Source organism: Ursus maritimus, unplaced genomic scaffold (genome assembly GCF_017311325.1).
Source record: "Ursus maritimus isolate PB19 unplaced genomic scaffold, ASM1731132v1 scaffold_9, whole genome shotgun sequence".
Classification (NCBI taxonomy): domain Eukaryota; kingdom Metazoa; phylum Chordata; class Mammalia; order Carnivora; family Ursidae; genus Ursus; species Ursus maritimus.
Window position 1 is genome coordinate 61,817,074 of NW_024427107.1, and position 24,837 is coordinate 61,841,910.

General features: G+C 35.3%; 1 protein-coding gene across 1 annotated transcript in view; it reads left to right on the forward strand.

Annotated features, from left to right (window-relative positions):
* LOC103661598 (MDM2 binding protein) overlaps positions 1–24,123 on the forward strand; it is a 77,180-nt gene extending 53,057 nt beyond the window's left edge. The window contains exons 15-22 of the mRNA XM_008689299.2: positions 3,075–3,192; positions 7,491–7,646; positions 10,425–10,520; positions 17,202–17,468; positions 18,893–19,142; positions 19,734–19,847; positions 23,241–23,306; positions 23,873–24,123. Coding sequence (XP_008687521.1) covers positions 3,075–3,192; positions 7,491–7,646; positions 10,425–10,520; positions 17,202–17,468; positions 18,893–19,142; positions 19,734–19,847; positions 23,241–23,306; positions 23,873–23,911 — 1,106 coding nt within the window. The 3' untranslated portion in view covers positions 23,912–24,123. The remainder of the gene's footprint in view (positions 1–3,074; positions 3,193–7,490; positions 7,647–10,424; positions 10,521–17,201; positions 17,469–18,892; positions 19,143–19,733; positions 19,848–23,240; positions 23,307–23,872) is intronic.
* The last annotated feature ends 714 nt before the right edge of the window (positions 24,124–24,837 follow it).

The window sequence follows — 24,837 nt, forward strand, 5'->3', positions numbered from 1 at the left end:
TTCCATAGGTTAATGAAAAAAATGACCAAAGACTCAAGTTAACAGTAATGTTTGTTGGATGCCTTTCTATGTTTGACACCATAAAGATATACAAAGAAGTAAAAATTTAGATCCTTGACTTCCAATAGGTTATGATCTGTTTCAAAAGCAAAATATAAATACAGCACACAGTGCCATTTCAAGAGTCCAGGCTCTGGAGCTCTGGTGGCAGGGCTCAAATCTGAGTTTTGTTGCTTGTTCGCTGAATGTCGTTGGGCAGTCATTCCACCTCTCCTTGCCCCTGCCTCCTCGTGTTTAAAATGGGTTTAATAACATTACCCACGAACTAGGGTTATTGTGAGGATTAGATGAGTGCAGAGTAATCTGACCGGTGTTGGAGACAGTGTAAGGTTACTTGTCAGTAAATGAGAGACACAGCTTCTTGGTTGCAGCATGAGCTCTGGAGCCAGACTCACAAGGTTGGATGTGGCTCTGTTGCATGACTTTGAGCAAGTTTTCTAACCTCTGTGAGCTTCAGGGTTTTTTTTATCTTATTTTTTTAATCTTTTAATTAGAGATGACATAGGTTATTATGAGGATTAAAGGAATTATTTATAAATTGCTTAGAAAGTTGCCTGATGTGAACTGATGTATATTTGTTTTTAAATAAATGAATGTGAATTTAGAGGAAAGGAATATAACTAGGGTAGGATAGTCACAGAATATTTCATTAGGAGAGAAGGGACTTGGATGTAGGTTGAGTGATGCGTAGGATCTGGGTAAAGTGGAGAAGATAGGATTTTTCCAGGGAGAAGAAGCTGCATGCCCAGAGTCACGGAGGTAAGAGAGGGCAGGCTGAGATCCAGAGAGAAATTGGCTTACTCAGGATTTGTGCGGGAGATGAACAGAAGGTAGGAAGGGCTAAAATCATTGCATGGGTTTTTCTGTAAGTATGAAAATGTATCTTATAGTTACCATACGAAGTCAAGTCCTAGAACACTATTAACACTATGAACTATTAACAGGGGTGCTCATCTTAAAATGTAAATCAGATTATATCACTCCTTTGCTCAAACCTTTGTCATTGCTTTCCATCGTACGTAGAATGTGTCATCCTTAATATGGCTTACAAAAACCCTAAATGATGTCTGCCCTCATACTGATTCTGGCTTCCCCTAGTGTCACATTTCTGTTTCCTTAGTGCCACCATCTTTCCATTCCTTGAGCACATCACCTTCCTTACCACCTCAGGAACTTTACATGCATGGTATCCTCTTTCCGGAATACTGTTCTCCCAGTCTTTACCTGATAAACTGACAGTCATTCTTCAGATCTTGACTTAAATGTTACTCCTCAAAGAGGCTTTCCCAGACCTTTCCCATTTTAAATTATTTCTGGTGGTACTCATCTTCTATATCTTTCTTTAAGTTATTTTTCATAAATTATATGCTATAGATATAATTATTAACTTTGTCTTCACTGTGAACCGTATGTTCTGAGAATAAGGAGTGTGTCTACTTGGTTTCTCAGAGGACCTTTTTGTGCTTTTTGGCTGTCAGCGTGTCCTAGTGTCCAGATTGCCTCATAAATAAAATATTGTGTCTTACTTTACTGTAAGAATTGTATTAAATTATTCCCCAAAAGGACATGTGAATGTTTGTCCATCCATTCCTTACTATTTAGCGTATGTCATTTATATTTATCTAAATTGTATAGTCAATGTTAATAATTAATTATATTGTAATATTTAGAACAATTAGTGTTTACTTTTATTTAACATGACTTGGGTCCTTCTGAGTTCTCAGCATGTAACTGTTCAGATCTGCTAATGATATTTGCTCTATACTTTTAGTGGAAAGCCATGTCAACATTAAAAAATAGATTATTTCATTATAAAGTTTATTGCTGTATAAAATAGTATTTCACTACCCTTATTATGAAATGGGAAGTGGTATATTTGGATGGTGTTTGGTGGGGGCAATCTAGTGTAGTCATTAAAGATATTTCAAAATGTTCAAGGTTAAATAGTTTAACGAATAAAGGGAAAATAACATACAGTTGGCTTCGGTTTTCATTTATGTTTAAGTTTTTTCTTTTTGCATAAAAATTCCCTTACCAAATTGTCATTTTGTAAGACTTCAAAGTATAAAATGGGTTATTTGTCAGAATTGATGGTCAAACAACTAATGTTCAGTAATTTTCTGTTAATTTATTAGAACAGTGTGTGATAGTTCAAAACAATATTAAAAACCAGATAGTTTGGGAATCCAAAAAGTAGTACAGCTAGTAATTTTGACACTGTTAAAATAGTTTGGATGTACTAATAATTTATAATGCAAATGGAACCTGTCCCTTTCTGTTTTTAATATGGATCGCAGTGTTATTAGCAATCCCAGTTTGTTGCAGCATACTAGCTATATAAAATCTTTTATTAGTGGTAAAATAACATATAATGTTAGTGATTTACTTGAAGATGTATATATGAAGCCATCTTACATTAATGGATAAGTGAAAATTCTTTCTAAGGTAACCTTTATTTGAGAACATCCTATGTTATTTATTATATTATTGTACTTTTGAGAATGAAGTAATCTCTTTTAAAAATGTGAACTTTTCTGGATAATGCTGCTAATTCCTGTTAGGAAAATCACATATTATATCCAATATATTCTTGATAGAGTTGCCTCCTTTTCATTTAGTACTAATTTCACACACACACACACACACACACACACACACACACACGGCAAGTTATGCTTTTATTCCACAGGAGTCCTCAGAGTGCTAATTCATTTTCTGAATTCTAGCTCATAACTTGTATTGTGAGGAGACAGTAATATAAACAAAGCTTAACAGTGATCTTTTTTTTCATTTCCAAAAAACTTTTCATGGCATTTTGCACGGTTTGGGCCATCAGGGTTATCCTTAATAAATGCCTGAGGTAAGTATTGCACAGTTAATCCAACACGGCTTTATATACACATGTACATATGTGCACATGGATGGATGGATACATCTCCGTGTATATGTTTTCATATAGCAAACTTCAATATGTTAATAATTTTCAGTACTTACGTAGGTTTCTTTTGCTTTAGACACCAGTTCAGTGGAACCCACTTCCTCAAATCTAATGGAAACCAACCCTCTGGAATGGCCAGAAAGGCATGTTCTTCAAAATTTGGAAAGTTTTGAAAAAGCTAAACAAAAAATGAGGTAATATTTAAATAGCTCAGTATTTTTAAATGGGCATTTTTTTCTTAATCCTTACATTGTGTTTATGAAATAGAAGTATTTTCTAGTTTTAATAGGAAATATTTCCTTTATTAAAGGAATATATGCCTACTGTGAGCAGATAGGTAGATAGAGCATTACAGAGTAGGATGTTGAGACGGTGCTGTTCTTCCTCACCTCTACTTGCACTTTCTGTGTGCACATAATCATAGTTAACATTTTAGTGGATCTCTTTCCAGACCATCTTTACTGCTTTGTGTTCTGGGTGTTAGAAGGTGGAGGAGAGACAATTAAGTATCTTCCAAACTGAGAAGGCACTTGGAGATGGAAAAATGAAGCAAACCCTTCCATACCTTCTACACAGAGTTTTATCTATAGTAACTTACTGACGGGGTTTCAAGCAGATGACAGTCCAGCACTGTGGAGCTATTCTCCACAAAGTCCGGACCCTAATCCACAGATTTTATAGAGGGATGGGCAAAGGTCATTGTAGTGAGGTCAAAGGGTTTAACAAATCTGGTAGAGCCATCCGTGTGCCAGAGATGAGAAAGAAGAAACTAGGCTATCTCTACTAGTTACCTAAACGATTTTAGGGAAGTTCTGATCTTCACATCCTGGTCAGGGCATACATTAACCTCCACGGGGCCTAGAACATGTAGTCACAAGAGAGGTCATTGCATGAACGAGATGGAGGGCCAAAGATGGCATCAGTATTGTCAGCACTCCTACATCTGGGCTTTCATCTTTTCAGTTTTTTGATAGTCATATTTTAAATCCCTAATAATTTTTTTTGTTCTCAACTCTGTTTCTTCATTAGCAACCTCTTCTTTTATTAATAATGAGAATTCAGAAGATTCTAAAAGGATATTAATTGGAATCTTCTTTTAGCTTGTTTTCTCTGTTCCTTAGATGATCTCATTATCCTTGGATCTGTTCTGTTTGTTCCTCTGCTGTTTTTTCTTATGTGTAGCTTTCCTCCAATGTCTGATGGTCCTTGATTGTTACTAGGTTGGAATTTAGTACGAAGCTGCTTTATATAGGTAGTTGGTGTTTATTTTCTCTCTATATGTGTAGTCCTGTTTTCCATCTGTTCTCATCTGAATGTCATGGGCAGGGAGATGCAGGGTGGAGCATACCTATTAGACTTCACTTTGGGGCACGATGGGGGTATCAGAAGGTAGGCTTTTGGTCCTCACTCAAGACTGAAATAACAGGACTTTATTCTGGGGGCATCAGCACTGAGACTGGGACAGGCACCTAGTTCTGGATCTTCAGAGAGCAGATTCTCTGTTTTTCACTTGGAGATAAAATCACAGGGATAAGGGAAGGTGTGGGAGGGTGATACTTGAACAACTGTTCTAGTCGGGTTCTTAAAATACATTGCCTGATTTCTGCCCATTGCCAATCAGCCCGTGTGTAGAGTCTCACTGTGGCATTGTGGGGCGGCAAGAAGACAGGTTTCACATTTTTTTGTAAGTTTCTTTCTCTAGCTCATATGCTTCCTCTAGTTTATCCTTTTTGTTTGTTCCACCATTTTTTCATCCTTCATTTCTCAACCTTTTTATGAATTTAGTATCTGGTACTTCATCATTGTGATTCCCATTTGTTTGAGTGGAGAGGTTAATGTGTATGTTTAATGCACCATCATCTGGAACTAGATTGTTTGTCATTGAAGGTCTAGATCAAATATCACCTTTCTCTTAAGCCTTTTATAAATGTTGCAACTCAGTGTTCTCTTTCTTCATTAAGCACCCAAGGACTATATCATTACTTCTTTCATGAAGCTTATTTTATTGCACCTTTTTTACCTCATTCTGCATTGGTATATCTATCTCCTTTCACCGTCCTTACCTCCTTTCTCCTACTCAAGTCATACCTATATTACTAAATTGTGTACAATGACTATGAGTCTATACACTATCATCAGTGAACTCTTTTTAATATCTTCCAATGATATTTACAGAGTCAGTGCTCAAATACTCGTGAGTGCATCACAATGCGGGGAGATATCATTGAATTCTTGGTTGGGAACAGAAGTTACTTTGCATTTTTTCAGAATTGGTATTGTGTTAAAATAGGCTTAACTGGAGAATTAAGGACGCTTTAGATAGTGAAATTCAGAAGTCGTAAGAATTTGGATTTGGACAAACTCACCTGTTGTGTGACTTTGTTGCCTCATCCATAAGATGGGGATAACAATCCCAGTTCTACTTCAAAGTTGTCAATGTTTAACAAGATCATGTATGAAAAAATACTTTGTAACCTTGCAAACACTGGACAAAGTAAACTGCTATATTTGATTGATTGATTTTAACCTAAGACATATCTTGGTGGTGTAATTTATCACAAACTGGGCTTTTAAATTGCTTTGATATCTTTGTGTCCAGGATCCTATATAAATGCAAATTATACATGTCCCCAATGAATCTAGCCTATAAAATGATTGGGAGTAATATTCATTAAGAAACCTTTGTGAATCACAATTAGAGAATAGCTGTGTAGAAATTAAATTGAACTCGTATTATAGTTCCTACCCTCTTGGAGTATGAAGTTGAGAGAAAACATTTGAGTATTTTCTTGTTTGACTGTTTTTATTAGATTTATATTTTCAATTTTAAAATAAAGGAGATAGGAGAGGGAAAGGGGTGCGCTGTTGGTACATTATTGATCTTTAATGTATAGAAATAGAAGTCTAGGGGCGCCTGGGTGGCGCAGTGGTTAGGCGTCTGCCTTCCGCTCAGGGCGTGATCCTGGCGTTCTGGGTTCGAGCTCCACATCAGGCTCCTCCACTAAGAGCCTGCTTCTTCCTCTCCCACTCCCCCTGCTTGTGTTCCCTCTCTCGCTGGCTGTCTCTCTCTGTCAGATAAATAAATAAAATCTTAAAAAAAAAAAAAAAAAAGAAATAGAAGTCTAAAACCATAATGTCAACATTTAATCATATAATCACCAATAAATGTACTTGATTGGAGTGATTAAATAATGAGGAAACAGTTGTATTAATATAAAGTCATGAAATTAATTTTCTGTGCAGGTATTGAAAGATTTTATTTATGCTTTGGTGACAGAGCTATATAGCATGGTCTGTGACCCAGTGCTTGATAAAACCGTTACCATTCTCTGAAACTAAAGCATTTTCCTTTTTCTGGTTTTTAACTTCCTGTGAGCTTTTTGGGTTTACAGAGTGAGAGTGTAGATAGAAATAGTACCTAATTCAGAGTCATTCTGGTTCTGTCATTTTAAATGGCTGTGTCACCCTGGGCTTGTAATGCAAACTAATGTGTGATAGTATCTTTATCAGAAAATTAGTCATAATGATTCTTTTCTAGGTTTGGTATGCTGACTTTCACTTTAGAAACTACTTATTTTCAGGTGTTCATTTTGAGATAAGACCTGTTCTCCCATCAAGTACTAACCAGGCCTGACCCTGCTTAGCTTCCGAGATCAGATGAGATCGGACGCGTTCAGGGTGGTATGGCCGTAGACACCTGTTCTTTGTCAAGGAAATTTGTGAGGATTAAGAACATATTGTATCTAAAGTAGTTTGAGAAGTATAAACTCCTGTATATATTTCAGGTATAATAATGGTTCAGTGCTTATTCATAATGTTATATTCATGGCTAGGAGAGACCTTGGGAGAGAGTTCTGATTACTGTCTCATTTCATGGTTATGCTTCAGGTAATCTTTCAAGTTCATAGAAAATTGGAACATTCAGTCTCTACCGTCACAATTTATGAGATTGTGGGGTTTCAGAACGTATAAAAGCGTTTAGATTAAATTTTATAGAATTGATAACTTCACAGTACTAAATAATCATGCCATCATTTACTTTTTTTAAAGATTTATTTTGGAGAGAGAGCAAGAGTAAGGGGGAGAGAGAGAGGTAGAGAGAGAATCTCAAGCAGACTCCCCAATCAGTGCAGAGCCCAATGTAGATGCCATGACCCTGAAATCATGACCTGAGCCTAAATCAAGAGTCAGATGCTCCATGGACTGAGCCACCCAGGCGCTCATGCATCATTTATAAAAAATATAATTATGTTTATTTTAGTTAAATAGTAGCATTATTGACATGGTTAACTACACGTTTCACTGTGACCTACAGATTTTTAAAAATATACTTTTATACTAAATGATTCACAAAGATTTTACTTTATTTTCTTTCCTAAATATATAGTTCTGTAGTTTTCTTTGTTGTTCTGGTTTCTGCTCATATCACCTTTTCCTGACTCTGGTGAATTCTAATCCACTTTTAATAATTTACATAACATTATTTTCTCAGAACTGGTTCATTACCTCGTTCATCTGAACAGTTACTGGGTCACAGAGAGGGTCCACGGGACTCGATCACATTATTGGATGCTAAGGAATTACTAAAATTCTTTACCTCAGATGGATTACCAATTGGAGATCTTCAGCCTTTACAGATCCAAAAGGGGTAAGTTATAAACTTAAAATTGCCGATTAATTTTTTAAAAAGTCATTTTTTAAACACATTGCACCTCATTTCCTTAGTTAATCAATGCACTATGCTGCTTGGGCAAAATTCACATGTTTGATCCCAATGTTTATCAGTTGGACTTGATCCTCACATTGTACCTTAGCCAAATGTCCTGTTATATTGTGTTATTGAATGTGAGGAAACCAAGGATAATAAAAACAAAAGCAACCTCAGTTTATTCCCTATAGAAGTCGGTAGCTTCTACTTTGTATACAAAGGACAGTGCTATTTAAGAAAAAATTATAATTTGACTTGCAAATTTTTAAAATTCTTTTTTCTACATTATTCTCTACTTTTGATTTTGCCATTACCTGTCATGACATTTTCATGTCATGCCTAATATTAGCAAAAAGCAGCCTTTCAACTGAAAAGAATGGAAAAGTACAATAAAAATGCTTTTGGAACTATAATATTACTGAGTACTCAGTGTCTATATGAATAGTTTACTGCTAATTTGACTTCCAAGACAACTTCCACTAAGTTACTCGTTAATAAATATCAGACGTTGCTAAAGTTGACTTAATTACAGATAAAATTGTGATGTTAGTTACTTTGGAAATTTGAATCATTTGTTCACTATCCCATCTTAATTGTTAATCCATTATTTTAAAGATCTCCCAGAGAACTGTAAAAATTATAGATCATTTTAATCACTTCTACAAAACTTGTTTTGGCAAATATTGATTTTAAAGGTACACTTTGGAAGGGATTTATTTGAAGGTAGTTATATCTCAGAAATAATCCTGAAGCATATTGCCTTCATGTGAATGTTCACTAGAGAGAGAGAGAGAAGGAGCAACTTTGAAAACTTGAGGATCTTAATAATTATGGGTTTTAATGACTTAATGATCTTAATGACATAAAAGTGTAATTTTTCTCTCTCGTAGCTTTAAGAGATTGATAATCTTTTTTATGGGACTCAAGAGAGTGAAGAAGTATATACACATTTTTCATCTATTTAGCTATTGGAGTATTGTCCTTCCAGATCATTAAGTGTGAACTGACAAAGTTGAACAGATTGGCCAAAACTGAATTATGTAGATTGTACTCTTTTTGAACAAGTCTTTCTAGATGAAATGTTAGAGGATATATTTGTAGGGGAGATACTATTTTTTCTCTAATTTATAGGTATTTTGTTTAGGGAAATTTGATACAGTTCCTTCATGTTAGTAAAGAATGACATCATTATCCAGTAATCTTCTATTAACATTGAAGTTGAAGAATGAGCTTTCCTAACAATGGATCAAGAACCTGCAGGCCCTTATTAAAATGTCTACCTATGTCATGAGCTGTTGAAATGTTAAACAGAGTGCAGGCATGACTCCTGTGTGTATACCAAAGATAAATTAAACATTGACAAAGTACATATCTATTAAAATGTTTCCCTTAGCAAGAATAGGTTGTGAGTAAATCTAAGGAAAAATACATGAAGCTGCTGAGAGTGTTGAAATAAGAAATGGAAGACACCGTGGTAAGGGAGAGAAGTGAAATGCTAGGTGCCTAAATCGTTTTGTATCAGGAAATTATTCATTTTAATAGTGAGTCCTCAAAATACTGTGGTCATTGCAATTAATTAGTGTTATTTTTTGTGGAACACTTTAAATGGATGTACTAGAATATAAATTCTCTTTTTTAAGGTTCATACTTAGCATATGCCTTACACTTTAATGTACTAATTTCAAATGCTTAGTATAGTACCCTCAATGATTTTCAGTTTTCATTATTAAACCTATAGGGTGAGAAATGTGAGAGCACACTTCTGCATGGAACTATACTATCTGCTTGCCTTTCTGTATACTGTTTCCAAGTCTTCTGAATTCAGGCCCCTGGTATTTCATTCTATTAACTATGTAAAAGCACCATTGCATTATTCTCCCATTCCCATGTAACCTGTTCTGAGCTTCAGGAACATGATCCAGTGCATTGGAACAGAGCCTCTCCACTCAGGAAGTGAAAGGTGGGAGTTGGAGGGAGTGGGCACCTCTCAGAATAACCAGGAGAGCTTAACCTAATTGCAGTGACCTTTCTCTTCCTGAGATTTTGATACACCCCTGCAGGTCTGGGTGTGGAAGGGGTTGAGCATGAATATTTTATGTAAGCTCACCATATGATTAGTTCTCACATACCTGCTGATTGGAAACCTACTTCAAAAGCATAACTGAAGTCAGCAGTCTCCATATCCTTTGATATTTAACAAGTTGCTAACTCTTAAAGTAGGTGTCAAGATGACTACATTCCCAGGCAAAGAAAAATCTGGTTCCTTCATGTGTTATAGTAGGAAGTAAATACTTTTGTTACCAAAAGATTTGAATTGAATTTAATTATTCCCCTGCAAAAAAGAACTTAATTAAATGCGTAAACATTAGTTCACTACACCAAGAAAAAAACAATCCTTCAGGAATAATGCTGCTTCTTGAATTTCTACTACAAATCATTTTTCATTCTTGATTTATCCATTTCTCAGAATAGTTTTAAGAAATAAATAACATTATAACTTCAGAAACTTGAGGCACAGAAAATGTAAGTGACAGAACCCACTTAGGCTTAACCTTGTTTGTTTTCCTTCTTATGCTTTTCGGGTGTTACATAATTTTTATCCCATATAAGATTCACTTATAGAGAAGGAAGTCAGATTTCATTTTTTAGATACTTTCTTGAAGTTTCTATTTTTCACTAAATAAACTTTAACTACAAATGAAAAACTTTTTGTTTTAGGGAAAAGACTTTTGTTCTGACACCGGAACTTAGTCCTCGGAAGCTTCAGGGTTTACCTTTTGAAAAAGCCTCAGTGTGTCATTATCATGGGATTGAGTAAGTTTTTATTTACACTTTACTCTTCTGGGTGTTGCTGGTGAAGCTTTTCTTATGTGAGTGTGAAGAGTATCTGTAATAAAATGATAAAGAGACAAAGCCAAAGAGAAAGTATATCAAAAAATCTCAGAAAACAAAGCAGTGTGTGCACAAATAAGAATTTGTCTTCTACTGTAAAAAAAAAAAAAAAAAAAAAGTTATTTGATGATCGATCAGTTTTACAGCATTTAAATATTCTGTTACTAATTGCCAGATATTTTAATCAAAATTATTTTCATCCTTATGTTATATATGTGTATTTGTACTGCTGATCACATTAATATTCCCTGGTCACTAATTACATTGTAACTACTCAGAAACTATTAGATGAAATGTGTTCCCATTTGTAATATATTAATTATGTGTAAATTTTTCTAGAATTTTAATTGACCAGTTTGAATAAAATTTCAAAGAATTCACTTACATAAAGGGATTAGCAGTTCCGGGGTTACGTGCACATCTACCATTTTCACAAGGACAAGAAATTCAATGATGGTGATAAACTATTTTATAATAAATTTTCAAGACCTTGGTGATTCATTTTGTCAAATATTTTGCCTGAAACATTCTATTTTGATTGGCTTGTAAACTTAATCTTTATTTCATATAAACTTTAAAAATACTGATAATCATTCACTCAGAGGCTAAAGATACAAAGGACAATTATTTCTGCCCTTAAGAAGCATATACTCTATAGGGGAGAAAGAAGAAAACACATGATTTTAGTAGAATATAAATAGTGTTAAAATACAGATGTCTGCCCAGTGGATGGAAGAATGAAATGCCAGGAACTATTTGAGAGTGTTTCAAAGAGGAAATCTGAACTAAGTTTGAAAGAATGAAGAGGAGTGTACCTGGCAGAAAAGGCAATGTCTGGGGGAGGAACATAGTACAGAGTTACAGATTCTAGGAAGATAAACTACATTTTTACCTTTATTTTTCATTTTTTATTTTTATTTATTTTTATTTTTTAAAGATTTTATTTATTTGAGAGAGAGAGAGAGAGAGAGAGCTTGCATGAGCAGGGGGAAGGGGCAGAGGGAGAAGCAGACTCCCCACTGAGCAGGGAGCCCGATGGTGGACTTGATCCCAGAGTCCAACCTGAGCCGAAGGCAGCTGTTTAACCCACCGAACCACCCAGATGCCCCTAGATTTTTATTTTTGAATAAGAGTGAGAAACATATTATACTATAATAAGACCAGATCATGAAGTCGTGAAGGTCACTAGTGACATGGAAGGGAGATGATCTTTATTTTTGAGAAGTAAAAGACCTTTATTTTTAAAGCATGAGATTATATGCTTGGGTTTGTGCCATTGAAAGAAATCTCATTGGCTTTTGATAAATTGAGTTGAATTATTTCAAGCAGGAGATGTTGAAGGACTAAAATGCTATCAGGCAGTGAAAACAGGAAAGAGAATACAAACTTGTAGCTATCCAAAGAACTTTAGACCATTTAGAAGTTGGGGATGAGAAAGAAGATGGCAAGATTTTCTTTAGGGATTCTAGCTTGGGCACATTGGAACGATGATGGTACAATGGAGAAAATATGGAAGGTATGGAAGGCCACCCAACAAGTCAGTCTAAGAATGTTTAGTTTCCTTGCTATGTTTAAATAAGATTTATGTCATTTAAAGAGTTTGTATGTTAGTTTGACACTAGAGGCAAAATATTCAGTTATTTTATTTTCAAGCATCAGAATTAAATTCCCCACTAAAGTCAGATGTAAGAAAAAGATACCTGCTATCACTGCTTTTTTCTTTTTCACCCATTGTGCTGAATGTTTGTTTTAATCGTCATTTTGGTTAGTTAAAATAAGGAAAACTAGAGAGTTTAAAAGAGTTAGAAACTTTTTAAAAGAGTATTGAAAAGGAGACCATAAGAAGTATTTTTTTGTTTTTATTTTTCATTTCGCAGAGAAGAGACTTCACAAATTATTAGAAGTAGTAAATTTGAAAAGTGACCAGTGATAAAATACATATTAAAAAGCCTAGTTTACCTCTAAACCAGCCATTTCCAATTGTAAACACTCCGAGAAAAGATCTCATTTAAAATAGCAATAAAACCATAAATATTAGAAGTATTTTTGCAAGAAATGTAGAATGGAAAAAAATGCAAATAACCTATATTAGGGGACATAAAAGCAACGTTGATTACTTAGGGGAAACATGCTTTGTTTCCCTATGCACAGATTCCATATTCTAAAGGAATTAGTTTTTTTTTACATTTTTTTACATTTTTACATTTAATTTTAAATGTAAATATTTAATATAATTCTTAACAACTCTGAACCTTTGGGTGAAATAATTCTATAATTTATCTGGTAAGAAGCCTCCTTCCTTTTACTTAAAGAATGAGATTAATTTTATCATATAACCAGAAAATTTTATTATAAAACTATTATAATTACAGGAACTAAATAGGAAATCCAAGGAAAAAAGCAAGTATACATAAGAATATGATCTAATAGAGGAAATATTTCAATCAGCGGGCAAAAGAGGAAATATTCAGTAGATAGTAGTGAGAGTATGATTAAATATGCAAATAAAATAAATTAATTAAAGATGATTCTCAGTTCACACCAAATATCAAAATACATCGCAGATGTATTCAGAGTTAAAAGGGACAAACTGTGAAAGAAAAGAACTAGCATAAAATGTAGGGGAAAATCTGTTCTAAGTGTAGGGAAGACTTTTTTAATTTATTCTAACAGAGGAAGAAACCAAAAACGAAAAGAATGATAGATTTGTCCTAATTTTAAAACAGCAATGTCAATAATCAACAGAAACAAAAGAAATCCTTAAACTAAGGATTAAGCTGAGGAAAATATTTTTTAACATAAATGAGAAGGTATTTTGTTTTATAATTAAAGAAAGCTGGGGCGCCTGGGTGGCTCAGTCAGCTAAGCGTCTGACTTGATTTCAGCTCGGGATGTGGTCTCAGGGTCATGGATTGAGCCCCGAGTCAGCTCCACAGTCAGCACTGGAGTCCACTTGAGATCGCCCTCTGTTCCTCCCCCTCCTCGCTCGCTTGCTTTCTCTCTCTCTCAAACAAATAACTAAATAAAATCTTTAAAAAAAAAAGATTGCTTACAAATAAATAAGAAAGTAAAATAAGTGCTCCAATGGAAAAGCTGGCAAAATCTTGAACCATTGTTTACCAAAGAGGAAATACAAATGACTGATACACATGACAAGTTGTTTTTATCAACTTTTTAAAATTTGCTTTTTAATTTACATTCTTAATGTAAATTGAAACAAGAGTGAGGATGCTTTTCACTTATGAAATCATGTTAGTGGTGAAGGAACATAAATGAGTAAGCCAGCTCATAGAGTATAAATTGCAGCAACCTGTCTGGAGAGCTGTTCAGTAATTTACCAAAACCCATGCAAATGTTTATAACATCAGATTGATTAATTTAGCTTAATGGAAAAAAAAGTGGTATACACTGAAAGTTATTATGCAAGGGTATTTTCCATGATGTTATTTAAAATAGGAAACAGTGGAAATGTCTTAACTATAGGGGCTTGGATAAATACATTATAATACATCCATAAAATTCTGTACAGTCACCAAAATGGCTCTAATTGAAGACTGGCGAATAGTGACGAGTACATGGAACAGTTAGAACTGTAGTACATTGCTTGCGGGAGTATAAAGTGATATCTCTACTCCAGAAAAGGATCTGGAAGTTTCTCATGAAACTAAACATACTCAGATCGTACAGTTCAGAAGTTCCAATACTAGGCATTTTCCTAAGAGAAATGAAAACACAACTCCACGAGAAGTCTTGAACAAGATCATAGTTTTATCTGTAATCGCCCCAAACTGGAAACAGCCTAGGTGTACATCAACAGAATAGATAAACTGGCATATGTACACAAAGCAATACTCCTCAGCGGTAACAAGGAACAGCATGTCGATACACACAATGACATTACACTTCTGTCTGTGTGGAAAAACAATTGAAGTAAGACTTTGAAGACTTTAAGATAAGCAGTAGGAACTACCTACCCCTATAAACAAATCTTTCAGTGACTCCGTTTTCTTTACTCTAAATTTGTGCTCCTTAACCTGGGGACATTGAGATCAAACTGAGGAGGTTATAGGAGGTGAGCTCAGTGAATCCAGGAACACGCTTTTTTCAAGAAGGTTTGAGCATATAGTGGGAGAGGGGGAAAGGGGTCTTATTTATGTTCAACATAGATAATGAATCTACTTGAAACAAAATTCTATTGGGACATGTCAAAGTAATTACGAAGCTGAAAGGAGAGTTCTCTCTTCTTCATGTTGCTATAAGCCTTTGGAATCCTTGAGCTCTTCCTATACCCAGACATAAAGCATATTTGGAAAAAATATATAAACTATTCAAGTGCAAATCAATGTTTTCTTAAGGCAAAATGAAATAGCTCCACTGTTGACTTTTTGTTTTTCCATCTATTTTATCCTGGAGTGTTAGATACCATTGATTGTGAGATTCACTGTTTTCTTTAACAGCAAATTAAACTCTGCTGTCAAACTGTGATGGGTGGCCACACCAGCCTCCTGTTGGTTTCCAATTTCTTTCATCTATTCCAAGAGATCTGGCAGTTTCTCCTGCCTTCGTTGACATTGGTGTGTGCTAAGAAATATCTTGCCTATTATGTAGTTACCAAACAAAAATAACTTCATCTTCTTGAAGGTATTTTTCTTTCTTTGGATGCGTAAAGCATTTGGTTATTGTTTTGCAAGAAAATATAGAAGTGTAGTCATTCATCCAACTATGGATATTTACTTCACTAATATCAAATATGCACCCTGCCTCTCTGTTTCGGTTCTTTTATTATTTACAAAGTACTTTTTGTTTCAGTGCCAGATCATAGTATAATCATTTGAAGACATTTTAAATAGCAAAGTCAATAGGCACAGTGCACATGATTCAGTTGAAGGAATGACATTATGAGCAACTGTGATCAAGAGATGTTAAAACTGGAAGGAAAATATCTGCATGTTAGATTCAAAATCTCAGAGTAGAAAAAAATACTCATTTGGAGTCAGACTGTATCATTTTTTCTCAAAAATTTTCTATAGGCTCATCAGGCATTACATTGCCTCTTGCCTAGAACCTTTCTTGACACTCATGGTTCTTGATTTTACTTTTGATTCTGTCAGTTGCCCAGGAGAGAAATAGGACTCATCAGTAATCCTTACAGTTACTGCTGGTTTTTAATGAAATGTGTTTTATTAAATAACAGACTAGAGCAAGAATGTTACAGAACTGAGAGACCTGGGTTCTGTCACCACTTCCCATTCTGACTTAGGAGCTCAGTGTTCTCCCCTGTTAAATTAAACTGCTGGGTTAGATCGATAATTTTTCAGTCCTAGTTATGCTTTAGAACCCACCTGGACAGCTTTTTAAATAATATGCACACTATAAGATTTGCTTTGGTAGGATATAAACCTGCTAATAATAATAATAATAACAGCAACAGCAGCATACATTTATTGACTGCTTTGCTTACCTCTATTCCGGGCGCTGCCTACATGTCCGCAAGGAACATGTAAGGAACCCTCACAGTAGCTCTTGGGGCTGACTGCTATAAATCTCATTTTGCAGAGGAGGCCAGCAGAAGCACGGATAAAATTAAATGATTTGGCTAAGTTCAAACAGCTCACCAGTGGTGGAGCCAAATTTAAATCGAGGGATTCCAGCTCTTAGAAATCAAATATGAAAGTGTCACAAGGGAAAGAAAAAGTCCCTAAAACTTCTACCAGGCAATCAGATATTAGGGTAATGATATACTCCTTGGGAGTTGAGCCAAAAGCTTATGGACCCAAAGTTCCGATTTTAGGGAGCCTCTTAGAATTTTACAAGTCAAGAGGACAGATAACAGAGAAAGGTTTTGATTTTACTCGTCCTCCCATCACATCTGTGAAGCTGTTTGTGTTTCCCTAATGCAGCTGTAGCAGAGGAGAAAGTGCAGAGTTGTCCAAGTTCACGTATCTCATAGGCGATTTTCCTGATATGCTTATTTGTTGTACTTGACAACATGGGATTTAAGTCCAGAAGCATTCCCTGAGCTAACATCTCCTTGATTCCTTGAATCAGATTTAGCTAGAAACCAGATGCACAGGGACGGCTGAAGTGTTTGAAGAAAAATCTGTCAATCAGCAGTAAGGGGGAAGTGAGTTTCAAAGAAAAATTCAAAATGTTCTGAGCGGTTTTTGGTGAGCCAGTTAGAATACCTTTATACCCTTTTCATCTTTTTGTTGAAAATAAACTTGCCCTTTCTAAGAGAAGTCAGCATTTCATGTTGTTACACATCAGCCATGCTGAGGGATCGGAGGTTGGTAGAGATTTAAAGAGTATTAAAACAGCAACTCTGTTATTTTGAAAATAAGCCAGAGGATTAACTTAATCTGTTGCCCAGAAATAGTCAAAGAGGAATCAGATCGTACTTCAAATTTTTAATTCTTTTGCCGTGTCATCTAGCAGGCTAGAAAAACTGAACTTGTGAGGGAAGTTGGCCATTCACTCAACCCTCCAACCATTATTAGAAAGTTAAGTAAGAGGTTTTCGAGTAAATGTTTTGCTCTTTCCTTGGCAGGGAAAAGCCTGTGGCTGTCGTGGAGCCTGTGATTTTAAGGTCTTTCTCTTGTTTAGATATTGCTTGGATGACCGAAAAGCATTAGAAAGAGATGGGGGATTTTCTGAACTTCAGTCTCGTCTTATCCGTTATGAAACCCAAACCACCTGCACCAGAGAAAGTTTTCCGGTCCCCACAGTGTTGAGCCCTCTTCCATCACCTGCCGTCTTGTCAGAGCCTGGAAGTGTCCCTGATGGAGAAGCGTTACAAAGCGAACTCCGAACTGAGGTATCCCGATTGAAAAGAAGATCAAAAGATCTGAACGGCCTTTATCCGCAAAAAAGGTGATCTATTAAGTGCATAAAAATAGTCTCTTGACAGAAAGTGTGTTAGTCCCTAATCTTTTTTTTCAAATTAGTCTTTCCTGTTTTTAAGTAGCTTCCTGCATAAATCATAGATTAATTCCTTCATATCAGGAATTTTGTTTTTATTTGAGCAGTTATGATTATGCTTATAAGTTATAAAAAGAAATGACTTGGAAAAAACACAATTTCTTACTTTCTTTACTAATACACAGTCCATTAGCACGATGGGTTGTCAAGTTGTGAAGCCGTGGAACACCCGAGATCTGATCCGATAGATTAAGTAGCGGAGCTGCTTTATTGAAGAGGGTGTTTGGGGATGGCAGCTTTCCTGCTGGCTCTTCCTGCCTTCTTGCACTGCTTTCTGCCTGCCTTGGCCTCTTAAGCATTGTTTCTGTGAGATAGAGCTTTAAACACTACACAATATTATATGAAACTTTTCCAGATCCTTTTCTTGCTAGCTAAGTGAAATGTCCATATACTGGAACAGAAGTTTTCGTAAACACCCTCATTTCCGTTGAATTTATATATCTTTAGGACCTTTGTCAAATTTAGGTCTTTAGCATCTAAAGCAACTCTTAAATTCTTATGTATGTAAATCTTTCAAAAAGTTTAAAATATTGTTAGAATGAGGTTTTTAAATCTTTTTTTTTGAGCAGTTAAAAATCTTAGAATACTATTTCCCTGATATGGAATAACTAAATTGTTTTTATGCAACTTTGCAAATTCATGGTACTTTTTATACGTGATAATACTAAACAGCAAATCTGTTAAGGTTTCTGATACTGTATTTTGTGACAATATTTCTTATTTGTGACTTGTGACTAATAAAAAGGCATGTGTTCCAGAAGAGAAAGTACACTGTGGGCTGTGGGTTAGCAGAATTGAAGGATATGAGACCCGATCTTATAAAAGGAAAAATAACATTTTAGAAAGATTGAAATATGAGCCAATTTTATAGTTTTATTGTATTTAACACTTATTTATTTTGCCCAGGTAATTGCATAGGTATAGTAAGTATAGGTTGCGGTGTCTTTGTCAAAATTATCTTCATAGAAAAGTATAAGTATTTAACAGATGATTATTAAATGTACAGACTTCACCACCTGGAGTGCCAGAGCTGATTGATGTGAGAAATTACGAATTGTTGGGGAGGGCGACAGTGATACCGCTTGTTGCTGGAATTCTAGTTATTCCTTGCTTTGTATGTTTTAGTCACTCATGAAGAACAGAGCAACTTTATAGTATGATGTGACATTACTTATTTAAAGCAGTAGTAGCAAGAAATTTTGTTTGCTTTTCATGGATTTATGTTTCAGTGGATGTAGTGGTCACATTTAGGACAGAAAAATGTACTCATGGTTGATTCACTTAATCTGTGTTTTTGATATATTTCTCCACAATAGACTTGTGAAATCTGAAAGTTCAGATTCTCTTCTTTCTCAAACAAGTGGCAATACTAATCATCATCCTGATGCAGTGACATCCAGAAAACCCCGAGCAGAGCGATCGTTCTCTCTGGCTTGTCCGTCACTTCCAGTTCTAAGCTATGAAACTCCAAAAGTCACTACAAAGGCCAGTTCAGGTCAAAAAAGTGTGCATGGATCAAAAACGTCAAGGCAAATTAAGGAATCGAGATCACAGAAACACACACGGGTAAAGATTTATTTCCTGTCTCTTAGTTCTACATGGGAAGAAATTCCTTTATTTGTTTCATTTAAACTGTATGTCTAAAATTTTATGAGTGAAATGAAATGGTATCTATAATGTGCTTTAAAACAATCCAGTATAAGAAGGGTAATGGGTAAGTGGGCAGAGGTGTAAATGAAACAAAATTAGCTATAAATTGATCCTCATTGAAACTGGTTGATCTATCAAAATAGGGATTTGTTATAAAATGTTCTCTCTGCTTCCCAGTGTTTGAAATTTTCCATAGTAAAAAATAAGTACACCCCCATGTATATCCCTAACATGTGTAGCTTTTACACCCAGATTTTGATTCAGAACTCATGATTCGAATTCCTCTTAAGATATTCCAGTCATTTCTTCCTAACAGATATCTGGTGACATGTATGACCATGTAACTGTTCCAGATCTCTTTTTTTTTTTTCAGTTGTTTTGTCCTAATGAACTTATCTTTCACATAGTTACATGCTTATGTAATTCACACAACTGAACTCTAAAGATGAAATAATATGTTTGTACCTTTTCCAAGAAATATTAGTCATATGTTGTGTTCTATTCAAGATACTGAAAGAGGTAGTTACGGAAACCCTGAAGAAACACAGCATTACTGAGGCTCATGGATGTTTCACTGCATGCAGCCACCGTCTCTTTGAGATCTCCAAGTTGTATCTGAAGGTACGGCGTCTTCTCTAACAGCAAAATTGAAGTCATGTTCTGACGTTCCTCTTTGACATAAAGTAATGTTTAGTGAGTGTTTTTTACAATGATAGCTTATAACTTGTTTCCAGATTTTTTTTTTTACGTGTAGTTAGAAAAATTGGATCAAAATATTTTATATCTGACTTGTTTGATTTTTTTGTCTTCCTATACAGAAAACTACATTTTAACTGGTATCCTCATTATTTCCCTAACAAGTCTTTGACTTAAGTTGATAATAAGCTTCAAACCATGTTTAATTAGTAATTTTAGTATATAGTAAAAAGGCAACTGGAATGGGTATCAGAATACCCCATTTATAATTTTGGGTCCATTATCGGCTAGTTGTGACACACTGGACAGATCAGCCCCTCAGATGATGCTTCTATAAAACTTAGATGGTTTTAGATTATCTCCAGTTAAGAGTTTTTGACTCTAATCACAGTTTTGTGTGGGTTCCTGGTAAACCTACAGATTGACCACATGCATTCAATTCGCCTTCTTTCTAAAATCTCTCAAGAAAGATGGTATTAAAGTACAAAAACAGGGCGCCTGAGTGGCTCAGTCGTTAAGCATCTGCCTTCGGCTCAGGGCGTGATCCCAGGGTGCTGGGATTGAGCCCCACATCAGGCTCCCTGCTCTGCTAGGAGCCTGCTTCTTCCTCTCCCACTCCCCCTGCTTGTGTTCCCTCTCTCACTAGTTGTCTCTCTCTCTCTGTCAAATAAATAAATAAAATCTTTAAAAAAATAAAAAATTAAAAAATTAAATTAAATTTTTAAAAAAGTACAAAAACAAAGAGAAGAAGAGAGAAAAAAATGTTTAAGTCCCTTGTTGAACAAGACAAAGCCCACAGAAGTGTGGTATCACAGCGTTAAAGAAGTTCAAACCTCAATGCCTGCCCAGTGGGGTGCCAGTGAGAATCAAGCCACTTCAAGTGACACAGTCTCTGAGGTGCTTAAGATTTGAAGACACCAGGTATCATGGAAAGCAGGGGTGTGGTGTCAGGTGGAAGATAGGGGAATTGAATAAAAATCTACAAAGTGAAGTAGGGAGCCCGCAATTCCTCTGCAAGTCCTTCTCCCACAGGGGTAACTATGAGGTCTACTGCCCGTGCTTCTCTTCCCCCAGCTCTGTGACGGTACAGGAAGTGGTCTCTGGAGAAAAAAGAATTAAAGGCCACAGGGGAAAAACCCATTGGCCTCCTAATAACCCTGCCTTGTAAAGTCACCAGACAGAGCTTCCACTAAGATCTATTTTTCATTTTTATGTATGATTGGACTGCCAAGGATCATCAGACTTTTGAGACTTTTGCAAAAAAGAGATGCCAAAATGTAAAGGACTGAAGGCATCTCTTAGGGGCAGGAAGCTATAGAAGACTTCATAAAAACTATAATTCTCTCAGAAGATAATTGCATCCATAAAGGTGGAACAGGATGCTGTTTCCAGAAACTATACAAAACATGAAAGCTCCTTGAAATTAAAAATACGATAAAATCAATCTAATAGGCTGAATAGTTGAGATTAAGAAAGTTACCAGAAATTAGAATCAGATGACAAAAAACATGAAACATAGGATCAGGAAATGGGAGGACTAATCCAGAAGATCTAATATGCTAATTGAAGTTTTAAAAATAGAGAATAAAGGAGAGCAAAATATCAAAAATCTAACAGTTTTCCAGAACTGAAGAACACAAGTGCCATGATTGAAAGGGCACATAGCTTGTCGATCCCAGTGAATGACAGTTCTACAAGCTACCTCATTGTTGAATTCCATACCTCCTAAAATGAGAGAACACCTCTCAAAAGCTTCTCAGGAAAGAAAGTTTACATATAAAGAACTGAGAATCAGAATGGCATTGGACTTCTCCACATTAAGTTATATTGTATGCTAAAAGACAGTGGAAAAGTATCTTCCAATCTGAGGGAAACTGATTTACCTAGTATGTTATACCCGGTCACAAATTCAATCAGGTATGAGGATTCGTTAGAGATATTTCAGAAGTGAAAAGTCGAAAAAAATCTGTCATTCGTATACCCTTTGGAAGCATCTGCAAGAGGATGAAGATAGCAGAACAGGGACTGAGGCAAGAAATAAGAACTAACCCAGGGAGCAGTTAGACCAAATTGGAGCAGGCTGTGGGAGAAAGATCGCCACAGGAAAAAATAAGAATAATAATGAAAATCAGATTTTTTGAAAAACTGAACTGAGAGATTATCCAGTGTATTTGAATATTTGAAACAAGTTTGCTACAGTTGATCACAGCATTCGGCAGGGGGGACCCAGAATTAGATACATGGCAAACTAAAGCAAATATAATTTAACTACAGGTTAAACAAAATATGAGAAGATAATTATAATAACATTACTTAGTTCAGGACTGACCTGTATTTACATAGGATAATGCAGACACTGACTATTCACTGATCAAAACTGGTGCAACAGTTACTGAGAGGAAGAAGAGGGAGGTGGCCGGGTTCAGAGACCTGAATCCACTACCTTTGTAACTGATAACAATGATCATTGTCTAAAATTGCTAAATCAAAAAGCAGCATAAGCGTGTTATTTAGAAACATGAAGGTATAAATAAGGGAAACAGCTGAAAGAACTGAAAGTGGTTCTCTCTCCTTGGGAAGCATAACTTACAGGGACGGCAGAGGACTGCTTTTTTAAATGCAATTAGATTTTTTTAATTTACTTTGTAATCTAATTTGATATAATCGTATTTTTTAAAACACAGAGATTTCAGTTTTCCTTTCCTATGTCATTCCTTTTGTTGCAGAGTAAAGTAACCAAAAAAGAGGAGAGAGAAAAGATATTTTATCTGAAACATAATACAAATACTGTATATTCATTTCCTGTGTACCAAAGCAGTAGTGGATACTCATAATCAAGGATGGGACTTAGATTTGGTCAGTGCTGCTGGGAAAACGAGGTTAGAATGACAGAAGTTTTGGAGCACCTGGGTGGCTCAGCGGTTAAGTATCTGCCTTCGGCTTAGGTCATGATCCCAGGGTCCTGGGATCGAGCCCCGTGTCAGACGCCCTGTTTTGCAGGGAACCTGGTTCTCCCTCTCCTTCTGCCAATCCCCCTGCTTGTACACTCTCTTCCTCTCTCTCTCTCAAATAAATAAATAAAATCTTTAAAAAAAAAAAAAAGGAATGACAGATATTCATATGTGTGTTTTGTTGTTAGAGTATCTTGATATTTGGGGGTAGAGCTAAATTATAATACTTTGATTTTTTTCGTAGTATTTCCTGAGTCACATGGACACTTGTAGAATGATTTAGGATAATCTCAAGTTTATTTAATAATGACTTGTTCTCTGTAATTTAACGTACAACTTGTGAAACACTTTGTTTTGTTATTTTTAGGATCTTAAAACTTCAAGGGGTCTATTTGAAGAAATGAAGAAAGCAGCAAACAACAATGCTGTACAGGTAAATAATTACTCGCAGGAAACGACATTCAATTAAATTGCTATTTTATTTCAGGGTAGCCACGATGCCATTATATATGCTGTGTAAGAACTCTCTTTAAAATACTTAATAGACTAATGCAAACAGAGCATTTAGGAGTACTTAATAGGCTGCTCTGTTAACAAAAGGGTTTCTAAAGATGATGTTAAGAAAGAGAAACTTCTTTTAAATAATCCAAAGAGCTGGAAAAATTAATCCATTGTGATTAGTTGTTTTCAAAGTTTGGTTTAATTTCTTTCTAATGACCCTTCGAAAACAATTGCAAAAAAAGGTGAGAAAACAGAGCAGAAGCTTTATTGTGTCCAGTGAGGACAGCTATTGTACTCCGCACTAGAAATCCGGCTTCAGTTTTCTTTTCTTCAGTTAGAAAATAAAATGTGTTTTTAAGATAAAATGTGTTTTAGGATTTTGACATGTTACTTTCTATTTTAAATTTTCTACCATACTGTTAAAGTTTTAATTGTATCTTTTTCTGTCCCTTGTGTTTTCAGTAGAAGTAAACCATATCATATTTTTTCTCCTTCTAGGTGATTGAATGGGTGTTAGAAAAGACAAGCAAGAAATAACACAGAATCTTTCTCTTTGGACAATTATAAATTGGGCAGAGCTATTATTTGCTACTTCCTTCTTTAGTTTGAAAATTATAAACCAATTTCAAACTTTATTCAAAGAATAGATATTCCATCTCTAAAGAATTTCATAAATATCCAATATTTATTTAGTTTTGAGGATGCTCAGTTAATGTGTTTTTTAATTGTATACTTATTTTATAGTTTCACTCTATTTTAATTTTTAAGGTTAATATTTTATATATGTTTTTAAATTTTTACTCTTGGTTATTTAATAATTTTTAATAAATTGAAAATGTTATTTCTTTTCTTCTTGGTAAATGTCTTTGTTGTTAGGCCTATTTAAATTACTGAATTTCAAGTAAGATATTGCCAGTGGCTTTTCTCATGTGACCCAACAGCATACTTAATTGGATGATTCCTGGTGTAGAAAATATTGGTAAAAAATCCACACAGGTAGCCATCTTCCCTTGCCCCCGCCCCAGAGCCACTGCTGTTGGAGCTATCAATGTTTATTTGGGATTAAAAACGAAGAAAGGGCAGAAATTGTGAAAATAAGATATAGTAAAAATGACTAAGTAGAGACTGCCAGAAAACAAGATATTTTCCCATGGTAGAAAATCTGGGAAATGCAGAAAATACAAAACAGAGTTAAAAAAAAAAAATTCCAACATTGCCTATCTGTATGTAACCACTGTTAATATTTTTTAAAAACATTTTATTCATTTATCTGAGAGAGAGAGAGAGAGTAAGCATGAGTTGGGGGGAGGGAAGGAGAGGGAGAAGTAGACTCCCTGCTAAGCAGGGAGTCCGATTTGGGCTGGATCCCAAGACCCTGAGATCATGACCTGAGCCGAAGACGGATGCTTAGCCAACTGAGCCACCCACGCACCCCACCACTGTTGATATTTTAAAAATATATA